An 11,651-nucleotide genomic window follows, 5' to 3' on the forward strand; every position below is an offset into this window, starting at 1 on the left:
CTTAATTCCTTTAATTGTTTAAAGGGTAGGTTTTGTTTACTTATCAAAACTGTTTTTCTTTTCTTTTTTTTTTTTTTCCTAATCTTCATCTGGGGATATGCTTTCATTGACTTTTAGAGAGACAAAGGGAGAGAGAGAAACATCGATTGGTTGCTTCCCATATACGCCCCCGCCTGTGTTCACACCTGCAAATTAGGTATGTGCTCTGACAGGAATCGAACTCAAGACCCCTCAGTGCATGGGATGATGCTCCAACCAACTGAGCCACACCGGCTAGGGCAAAACTTTTCTTTTCATAATGATACAGCATCCTTAAGATAAGTTGAATGGTAAAGAAAATAAAATGAACCAATTTTTATTCCTTTCAATGAATGATGCTGTTTCAAGTTTATAAAATGGATAATAATATATACTAATGAAGTAGTTGAGAAAAATGTTACACATATAATACTCAAAATAAATTATAAAGTACTAATATAAGTGTTGTCCATTATTATGTTATTCTCAGAAATTTGTTGCATGAAATGACAGTTTAGGAAAGCATACATTCTATGCTTTTAACTAATGTTTTTTCCCTATATGAAGTTTTTCTGACCAATTTTTATCTCAGGCTGTTGTATGCCAAAGATACAAAGAAAATTAATAGTTCAGTATCTAATGAAGAAGTAAAATAGGAAAACAATGAATTACAGTGACTTTTTATCCTATATGGGAGGTGAGTGGAAGAGGCTATGATAACTTTAACAATATCTTAAATGATAGGAAGAATTTTGTCAGATAGATGAAGAGACGGGAAGGGCATATGAGGCAGTTAGAATAATATATACAGAGGTGTAGAGAAAATTTCATTTCAAGCATTTCAAGTGTTATATTTCAGATTACCAGACCATAAAGTTAGAGGTAAGAGGGTACACAAAATATGTTATGTGGGATAACCTGAACTTAGAGAAGTGATGGGAAGCCATTGAATCACTTTAAATTTTACATGTCTCCTCGTAAAGCAGTGTGAATGATGGGGATTAGATTGGACTGGTGAGACCAGTTTACTGGTTAATTCATTCAGATTTTAATACTAACTTCACTGGCCCAGGCAGAGAATTGAGCAGTGAAGTAAAAAGATAAGGTCTCTGTTCTCGTTGAACACATTTTTGTTGAGACAGACAATAAATACATAAAACAAGAGAGTTTAAGTGGGGAGTTATGATAGTGACTTGGTAACTAAATTATGGACCACCTTACTAAGGAGTTCGCATAAGATTGGAAGGACAGGAGGAACTTTATAGCAGGTATCTTGGTAAATTCCATGAGAGATTGGATATAAGAGCACTTTAGGGAGTAAAGATGATAGTTGATGGGAGTGGATGTGAAGGGAGGGGGTGGAATCTAGTATGACTCTTAAGGCAGCGGTTTTCAACCTGTGGGTCACGACCCCTTTGGGGGTCGAACGACCCCTTTCACAGGGGTCGCTTAAGACCATCGGAAAACACATATATAATTACATATTGTTTTTGTGATTAATCACTATGCTTTAATTATGTTCAATTTGTAACAATGAAAATACATCCTGCATATCAGACATTACGATTCATAATAGTAGCAAAATTACAGTTATGAAGTAGCAACGAAAATAATTTTATGGTTGGGGGTCACCACAACATGAGGAACTGTATTAAAGGGTCGAGGCATTAGGAAGGTTGAGAACCACTGCTCTAAGGTCTTTTGGCTTGTATGACTAGATTCGTTTCTGAGAATACAAGAGATGTTGATTTGGGAGCAGAGGCATGGGGAGAAGGAAGTGAAACACTTGTGGAAATAAGACTAAAGATATATATACAGGATGTCCCAAAAAATGTATACACACTTTAACAGCTGATAGCTCAATTTTGAAAATAAAATGTATTTTAATAAACACTACCTTTATAATTATTCAAAGTGTGTGTATACATTTGGGGGGGACACCCTGTATATATTATTCTGACACCAAAGGGGGAAAAGGTAAAAGTTAAAGATGCCATCACTGATATAAAGATAGAATATAGCTGAAGTAGTCGAGGTAGAAAGTTTACTGGGAAGAATGCAGAAATGAGAATCCTGAGGGAATATAATGGAGATGAAAGGTTGCTTTTTATAATTCCTGCGGAGAATGAACTGTCAGGAGGAAAGCTAGGAGAAGCATATCAAAAGGGAGAACAGAATTTTAAGAATGAGGGAGTGGTCAGTAGTGCCCTGGTGTAGAGGGGTTCCAGTAAGATATGTAGCAGGATGCTTTAACGTTAAACAGTAAAACAGATTTAGCGTGCTGGTGAATACAATATTTAATGTTAAAATTACACTGTGTTTCTGAAATCTTTGAAGGAAAGGAGAAAGAAGGTAGCAACAGGGATTTGCATGGTTAAGGGAGAGTGTTTAAAGTGGAAAAATACAGTAGAGGAATTAATGCTTCTTTGCAAAAGTAGGAAAGATCCAACATGTGGAAAGATGAATTATTGTATGTCAGGACATGCTGGATGAGAGAGAAGGGAGGGCACGTTACAAAGAATAGACTTGCCAGGACGAAGGAGTTGATGGACATTTCATCCGTTTTAACATTGAAGGGAAGGGTGGAGTAGGCTATTAAAATTTTTACAGGGACTTCTAAATTAAGGAAATTCCTTCCTGCTGGCCTCTGTCTCTCCCTTCTCATGCACTCAATTCAAAGCAAGGCTGCTTATATGGTATAAGGGGAGAAGAAAGAATTGCAAATTTATACTAGTGAGGGGAGAAAAGGGTACTACAAAAGACAGGGTAAAGGATTAATGGGTGGCTTTGAGATCCCAACTGAGATGGTATAAAATGAATGCATATTTGTATAATTTTTTTCAGGAGGGCTCAGCAGCAGGGAATAATAGAGCAGGGAAAGTAGAGTTTTATAGTAATCCTCTGTTGGAGATATGTGGGACAGGTGCAGCAAAACAACTATGCAGAGGGCTTGAGAATGAATAGATACACTGTAATTTCATAAGGTGAGTGTGTGTGAGGGGGGTGAGATCATGAAGGGAGTAGAGGTAGAAAGTGGAGTAATGAATGGAGAGAAAATGTGTCAAAGGGTTATAGGTTTCAGTGAGATCAGGTAAAATACAGAAGAAATTAATTTAGTCAGAATATTAGCATTTAAAATTTAAATATATGTATATGTGGAATAATATAATAGTCTTTTCTGTGGATGAAATATTTCTTAATTTGCTTTTATTTTCATGAGGAATGGATTTTACTTGAATGATTTTGCCATAAGTAAAAAAGCATATCCATGGTAGAGCTGATTTTCTGCTTAGGATTAGGGTTATTTTTATTTATGGTATTAATTACTAATGAACTTATTACCTCTTATTAGAATCTCCTCAAAAGATCCATTCTACCTATAAAGTCTTAATATCTTGATTTATTTGCAAAAGAAGAAATTGTAAATGAAGAGGTTTTATTTTTAAATATATTTTTATTGATTTCAGAGAGGAAGGGAGAAGGGGAGAGAGATCAGTGATGAGAGAGAATCATTGATCGACTAGAAGAGGTTTTATTTTGAACTGAAGACTCAAAAGTTTGAACTGAATTTTAGAGAACTTTTGCCCTCTTAATGCCTCAATAGAAAAGGGGCTCTTATAGTTCTGAGATCTCAATCTTTGATATCTGAGGAACTTGGTAAAAACACAGCTGCCTGACTCCCTGGGGTAGAGGTAGGTGGTTTGTAAATGCTTAAAATTATAGAAAACAACCTGAGGTAATGTTTAGGAACAGTTTTTTTGAAGAACAATTCAAGAGTTATATTAGATGAGTTTATTGACTTTTAATAATGCTTATTATATGCATCATTATATTCCTATTATAAAGGCAAAAATAATGTTTAAAAAAACTAACAAAAAGGAAATGGATAAACTCTTAGAAGTGGGATTGCTAAGTCCGATTCGCATATTCTTTATTGCCAGTGTTCGTTCATAAAGATATTATTTCAGAAAGGTGTTACCAGTTTATTGATCATCAGTAATTATTTGAACTAGAGGCCCGGGGTGGGGTAGCCGATCAGGGGTGGGAGCAGCTGGGGGTAGGGGCCGTGGGCAGTTGGTTGAACTCCCGGTCGAGGGGACAATTTGCATATTAGCCTTTTATTATATAGGATGATTTTCCATATTCTTACCAGTATTGGGCACTATCTCATAAAAGTTTGCAAATCAGATTGTTGATTAAAGATTTTTAATTTTTTATCAACATTGGATTGTGCTTGCTTTTGCGTTATTGCCTTAATTTTTGTTGATCTAGTTACTGTTGAATTCTAAATAATTGGAGGTGGGGCAGCAGTTCATAGTGGTCCTCCCATACTTCTTGGTTCTCTTTACTGTTTCTTCCCTTTTCCATTATGATCAAGATTGTATTTCCTTTCTAATTAGTGGTTCCTAACCTTTGTTCTACTATAATACTTGAATCAATCAAATTGACTCATTTGGGGCTATTGTCTCTGGGGGCATTATAGTTTTCAAAGTGTCATTGGGATTTATTTTCTACACTGTAGTAAATCCCCCTGTATGGAAAATAAGAGTAACAGTGATTTTCAGCCCAGCTGGAGTGGCTCAGTTGGCTGAGCATCATCATATGCACCAAGGGATTGCCGACTCATGTCACATATCTGGGTTGCAGGTCCGATTCCTGGTTGGGGCGCATAAGGAGGGCGGATGTCTCTGTCTGTCTCTGTCTCTGTCTCTGTCTCTGTCTCTCTCTCTCTCCTCTTCTTTCTTTCTCTCTCCCCCTTCCTTCTCTCTAAGAATGACCTCAAGTGAAGATTTTTTAAAAAAACAATAACAGATCTTAGTCCATTCAAAAATAAAATGTGTACATATTAACGGTTTAAAAAATAATCAGCACTTAATTTCTTGCGTTTTCTAATATTAGAATATTAACTTGAGTTCTATGTTAAGTGTAAAGTGTTAGCATTTTTATATATCTAAAGTACATTTATAAAGAATGTATGGGTTGTTACAGTGTAATTACATTATACTTTGGTTACTATTTTGCTTTGAGAGTATTACCTTTATATTTCCAAATGACTTTTTTAGGTTAATAATATCTAAAGAGTGGAGTTTTTGTTTGTTTCTTAAAATTGTTCACTAGAATTATAAGCTAAGTTGAAGATCTCACTTGATGAGACAACTGTTGAAAAATAGCATATGGAAGTTATGCTTATACTTGAATTTGTTATCTTAGAGTGGCTTATTTTGGCCATTGACTAAAACAGGAATGCCTACTATTTGCTAAATAAGTTAATTAAATCTTTGTGATTCAGGCAGAAAAGCAAGTAGAAACCGAGGAGGCAGGAGTAGTGACAACAGCAACAGCCTCTGCTAATCTAAAAGTGAGTCCTAAAAGAGGACGACCTGCAGGTAGGATTATAATGTTTAAAACTCTGGCTTATGGTTAATGTTACAGATATTTTAAGTGTTGTGCCTCAGATACTTTGGAATAGTTGGATAGGCAACTAGCTATGTATAATGTACAAGTTTTAAAGGAGATCAACTTAGTTTCTGCTCTGTGTAATGAAATATTTAAATTTGAAATAATTGCTTGGGACTTGTCATTTTCTGTTTTATCCCTGTTGTATCTTCCCCTAAAAGTGGCAAATGAGGCAGTGGTGAGGTTTAAATTATATGAATGATGGGTTTATTTTACCTCTTACTTTAGAGAGCATAAGCTTTCCAAATGGAGTCATAATGAAAGCAAGAGAAACGGCATTTGAACAAAGTTATCAATATTTTTAATTATTGCATTATTGCTTTACAGTATGCAGCTATCATCAGCACTGAAATCAGATTACAAATTTTCAGTTGTGAATGTACATATACACACAGTATTGTAATATGTATATGAATATTGGATATAAATGCAACTCATAGTTTTGTCGTACTTTGTTAAAACAACAGTGAAGGATGTTCTTTTAAGCCCTCTCAGCCATACTAAGGACAGATTTAAAATTACTTTGTTAATCTATTCAAATTTTCAGCTGTTGCTCCTTTGATTCGTTGGAAGGATATTATCTTTAAAACTTAAAATAATAGTATCTCTAATAAACCACTAAGTAATACTCCTCTAACAGGGATGAGCAAAAGTAGGTTTATAGTTGTTTGTATGGTTATGATTATAATAACTTTATTAACTCAAAAGAATGTCACAGTGCACTTTGATACAATCCGTAAGTGCTCAAATTGCCAGCCTTCATTATTCTTGAAGTCTACCTGCTATCCTCAAGCACAGAGTTCTTTATTGCCATCAATAAACCTATTTTTGCCCACCCCAGTATATCATTTGTAATCTTTATATGTAAGATTTACATTTGGAGGGAAAGCTGGTAGTTATAGATTTTTTTTTTTCTGTGAATGTTAGCTACAGAAGTCAAGATCCCAAAACCAAGAGGCAGACCCAAAATGGTAAAACAGACCTGTCCTTCAGAGAGTGACATGTAAGTTCATTTTTAATGTATAGTTATGCAATGTTAGACATTTGACTTTAAGTAAGCATAAATCTCTTTGCCTTTTTACTAGTTTTATTGTTTAGGATATTTGTTATTCTATTTTTCTAAAAATTATGAGGAAAACTGTTCTAGTTTTTTATTACATAAAAATTAAAAATTGGTATAATAGAAAATGCAGGGTAAAATTTGTAATAGGGAATTTGGGCAGATAGTATGTTTAAGGAAATTTTAGGCAAAGTGTTCTTGAAGCAATTTCCACAAATCTTTTTTATCTCTTCCAGAATAGCTTACTTAAAAATAATACTACTTAGCCCAGCCGATGTGGCTCAGTGGTTGAGCGTTGACCCATAAACCAGGAGGTCACGGTCCAATTCCCAGTCAGGGCACATGCCCAGGTTGTGGGCTCTATACCCAGTGTGGGGCATGCAGGAGGCAGCCGATCAATGATTGTCTCATCATTGATGTTTCCCTCTCCCTCTCCCTGTTCCTCTTCCTCTTCCTGTCCCTGTCCCTCTCCCTTCCTAAGAATTAAAAAAAGTGGCATAGAATTACAACATATTAACTACTGTAGTCAAATTAAGTTAGGTACATATGCAGGTGAGTTTGGTTTTGTTTTAAAACATACCACATAGCCTAGCTTGTTTGGCTCAGTGGATAGAGCATCAGCTTTTGGACTGAAGGGTCCCGGGTTCGATTACAGCCAAGGGCACATGAATAGGTTGTGGGCTCAACCCCAGTAAGGGGGTGTGCAAGAGGCAGCCGATCAATGATTCTTTCTCATCATTGATGTTTCTATCTCTCTCTCTCCCCTCTCCTTTCGTCTCTGAAATCAATAAAAATATTTTTAAAAAAAATTAAATGTTTTTTTAAAAAAACATACCACATAAATCTCATTGATCCTGATCCTTAGATGAATCATGACACCAGACACAGAATCTAGCTTTTCATGATCAACATAAGGCTTTGCTCTGGATACTTAGGAACTGAAAACACAAGTTATCTGTTCTCCGCTCCCCTTTAGACACCCATGTGGATCTGTGACAGGAAACCAAAATAAATATTCCCATTTGGAAAGGAGAGGTTTAAGAGGTGCACAGCATTGTTCATAGGAAATCTGAAATTATGCTGGGAACATACTGGGAGATCTCCCTTGATTAGACTCCAGATTCCCCTGAGAGTATCTTTCTAGTCCATTTCTCTGCATGGCTTTTGGCTGATGCCTGAGAGTTCTGTGCTTTTAATTATCATGCTGAGTTGCATGTGAAAAGTTCATTGGCGAATGTTATCCTCCTTACCAGTTGAGTAGTTCTTAGTCTGCTTTCCGACTATGAGAAGTTAGGGGCTCAAGGTTCCTTTTTAGATCTCCATTACTTTTTGATGTAGGCTGTTGTTAGTTTTGGTAATAATACTGTATTGTCAGTGTGTATGTGTTGCATTCTAGTCAGCTTTGTGTGCAGTGTGGTCTCACTGTCCAATCTCAGAGGGAAGGTGGGGGTAGGTGGGAAGAGATCAACCAAAGAACTTGTATGCATCTATAATAATAAAAGCGGTAATATGCTAATTAGACTGGACATCCTTCCGGACTAAAAGCGGCCAGAGGGAAGCTGGTGCCGGCAGCCAGGAGAAGGAAGGCCCACCCTTGTACGAATTTCGTGCATCGGGCCTCTAGTATATGCATAATATCCATGGACACAGACAGTAGGGTGGTGAAGGCAGGGGGCAGGTGTGGGCTAGAGGGGTCAGTGGGGAAAAAGGGGACATATGTAACACTTTCAACAATAAAGATTTTTTTTAAAAAAGGTTCCCAGACATGCTTATCTTAAAAAAAAAAAAAGTTTTTAATGATTTTCAGAGAGGAAAAGAGGATAGAGAAATAGAAACATTGATGAGAGAGAAACATAGATCGACTGCCTCCTTCATGCCCTCCACTGGGGATCGAGCCTACAACCCAGGCATATTCCCCAACAGGGACTCAACCAGTAACCTCCTGTTTCATGGGTCGGCACTCAACCACCACACTGGCCAAGCATGCTTATCTTTTTATACTTAATTACAGGCACTTTGAGTTGGTTTTCCTGAGAACACACCCCTTGGTCTCTTTACCCTAGAACTATTTGTCCATCTGAAGGATCAAGGTACCAAATTTGAATTCTTAAGGAAAGGCTGGCAGCTTACCCTTGATTGGATCTTTGAACCCAGTCTCTAAATTTAAAAATATTTTACAGGATGGAGGCAACTTTCAACCTAAAATGCATGGAATTTTTGTGTTCTTTTTGTTTTCGTATTATTTTTTTGAACTCATTTCTTTCTTAAAGTACCCTATTTATCTTGGTAACAGCCAACTTGAGATCCCAGCATTCTATCTTGAAATTTCTTCTTTACCGAAAGTCACAAGTTCACTGAATGTATTTTCTTGTGAGTTTTCACATGTGACAGTTTTACCCATTGTATAATAATATATTAGAGTTTAGTTTTCCATCCTCAAAACCAGATAGGTCACATATTTTATGTTTGGGTTGCTGGTATCAATTTCTTTGTACTAAAAGCTTTTTGCTGAGGTGATGGACAACTGCAAAATAGCAGTATCTTGCTATATTTATTTTTAATTCACACTGTATGTAGACTGGGCATTGGCAATAGGCACTCTCGGCTGTGGATCTGAAAACAAACTCAGTGGAATGCACAGCTAAACTGGATAAGTTCTTTTTTTTTAAAAAAAAATACTTCTTTATTGATTTCAGAGAGGAAGGGAGAAGGAGAGAGAGAGAAATATCAATGATGAGAGAGAATCATTGATTGGCTGCCTCCTACACACCCCACACTGGGGATGGAGCCAGCAACCCAGGCATGTGCCCTTGGCCGGAATCGAACCTGGGACCCTTCAGTCCGCAGGCCGATGCTCTATCCACTGAGCCAAGCCGGCTAGGGCTGGATAAGTTCTTTTGAAACTTCCGCTCTCCACCATGAGAACAGCATGTATCTGTCAGTGATAGCTTCTCTGCGTGGGTCCTGAAATGACAAGACAGTGGAATAAGCCCAGAAGAACTGAAATCATCTCATAATGCTCATGTAAATTAAGAAATATTTGTTATAAGCCACTGAGATATTTTGGGTGTGTTTGCAGTAGGTTTTGCTAATTTATACATTAAAAGACTAAAGGAATTTACAAATACAAATTTCCTATTGTAACTTGACCTCTTAAAAAGGAAAGTTGTCACTATGGGGAAACCTGTTTTTCATGGAAGGTGGTAAGGAGGACCATTGGGAAAATTATTTTTTAGCAAGTAGTGATCATTACATTTTTGTAATTCTCTGCTTTGATACTGTTCATTAAACCTTGAAATTATCTATTTCTTGTGATTTTATGATATACTTTCTAATTTTTTTTCTTTAAAAACAGCTGTATGGTATTCCATTGTGTATTATAATTCCTAAGATCCATCCTACTTATAGATCTTTCTTTCTTCCCCCTCCCCTCCCCTTCTTGGTCAATCCTCACCTGAGGATCTTTTTTCCATTAATTTTTGGGGAAAGGGGTGGAGGGAGAGAAGAGAGATAGTGAGAGAGAGAAACATTGATGTGAGAGGGACACATCAGTTGCTTGCCTTCCATATGCATTCTGACTAACCAGGGCTTGAACCTGCAACCCAGGTTGTGCTCTTAATCAGGAATTGAACCCATGACCCTTAGTTCTTCAGGCCAACGCTCTAACTATTTAACACACTGGCCAGGGCTATAGGTACATCTTTTTAAAAACACTATCTTTTATTGTTTTGTAATGTGCAGATATATTGGTAAGAATACAGTGCTAGAAGCAGATGTGTTGGGTCAAAGGTTATTTATATTTTAATATCTGCCTCCATCCATGGGGTGGGTAACATTTTGGGGGAGGCAAGTGGTCAGTAGCTAATAAGAGCCATGAAAATGCTTTTTACATTGTACTCTATTCCTATCTCAATGAAATTATGATCAAAATATTCACATTTGTGGAAATACTAAATTTCTTCCATCGGTTAAAAGTAAAGGAAGAAATCCATTTGATATTTGAAAATAAGCATACTTGATAGTTATGTGACAATTTCTAAAGTGATAAAGAGTAATTTTTTATCTTTTCCAATTTAATAATCTCTTAAGGGTTCAAGGAAGCAAGTTTGGTAGGAGGTTACTGGGCTAATTATTGACGTTTTGCACCATCATTTTCTCATTTGTCAAATGGAATGGGTTGGACTAACTTTCAACCCATTCCATTCCAGCTTTCTTATGAGTTATCACGTGAGAGTTTTACCTATCTATAATAATAAAAGCGTAATATGCTAATTAAACCAGATGTCCGCAGAGGTGGCAGAGGCCCCTGTCTGCTGCCACGGCGGTGGGGGCCAGAGCCCCTTGTGTGAATTTCGTGCATCGGGCCTCTAGTTGTATAATAATATATTAGAGTTCAGTTTACCAGCCTTAAAGCCAGGTCACATAGATCCCTTCCAGCTTTCAAATTCATTGATATAATTGTGTAATGTGAAAATTTGAATAGAATTACTTAAACAGTAAAAAAGGTTTGTCTTAAAACAGCTCATCCAAACTTCAAGTTGTATTTCTTTGTACTTTAGTTGAATACACACACACGCGCACACACACACACACACACACACTATAAAGTTATGTAGTTAGCATCATTTGATTCTTCTCGAGCCTGTTAAAACATACTCAGTTTTATCTGCTGTACTTGTTAGCATAAATACCATCCAATGATATGTTAGGATTAGGAGCAATTTCAGTAGGTTGACTTGTTTTAGTGGTCTATGAAATCCAGTGTTGATGGGAATGCTGAAGTTCTTTAGGGATAGGGAGTTCTTTAGGGATACTACATTTAACTGGCCATGTAGTTTATATGTATAAGTTGGGAGCCTTTTACCTTGTAAAGACTGTTTTAATTCTAAAATTACAATATTTGATCATATGCAGTTCACATGCAATTGTATGTTTCCCAGTGTTTCTACTTTTTAAACTAATTTCTTAGGAATATGTAGAATATAAGTTCAAAACGTTCAGGGACTCTCCCATCTTACACACTACTATATCCACAGAGTCAAGAAAATGGCAGCTTGGCAAGTAAGATAATACTTGATACTATTTTTTTTTCTTCTTCAGTGAATGAGTCCCATTA

The 11,651-nt window shown here is 36.5% G+C and overlaps 1 protein-coding gene across 2 annotated transcripts in view; it reads left to right on the forward strand.

The window, feature by feature from the left end:
* Positions 1-11,651, forward strand: part of PSIP1 (PC4 and SFRS1 interacting protein 1) — a 41,213-nt gene that overhangs the window by 20,352 nt on the left and 9,210 nt on the right. For both annotated transcript variants that reach the window (XM_005869600.2, XM_005869601.2), the window contains exons 6-7: positions 5,309-5,405; positions 6,403-6,478. In XM_005869600.2, the coding sequence (XP_005869662.1) occupies positions 5,309-5,405; positions 6,403-6,478 (173 nt within the window). The remainder of the gene's footprint in view (positions 1-5,308; positions 5,406-6,402; positions 6,479-11,651) is intronic.

This window comes from Myotis brandtii, unplaced genomic scaffold (genome assembly GCF_000412655.1).
Source record: "Myotis brandtii unplaced genomic scaffold, ASM41265v1 scaffold30, whole genome shotgun sequence".
Classification (NCBI taxonomy): Eukaryota; Metazoa; Chordata; class Mammalia; order Chiroptera; family Vespertilionidae; genus Myotis; species Myotis brandtii.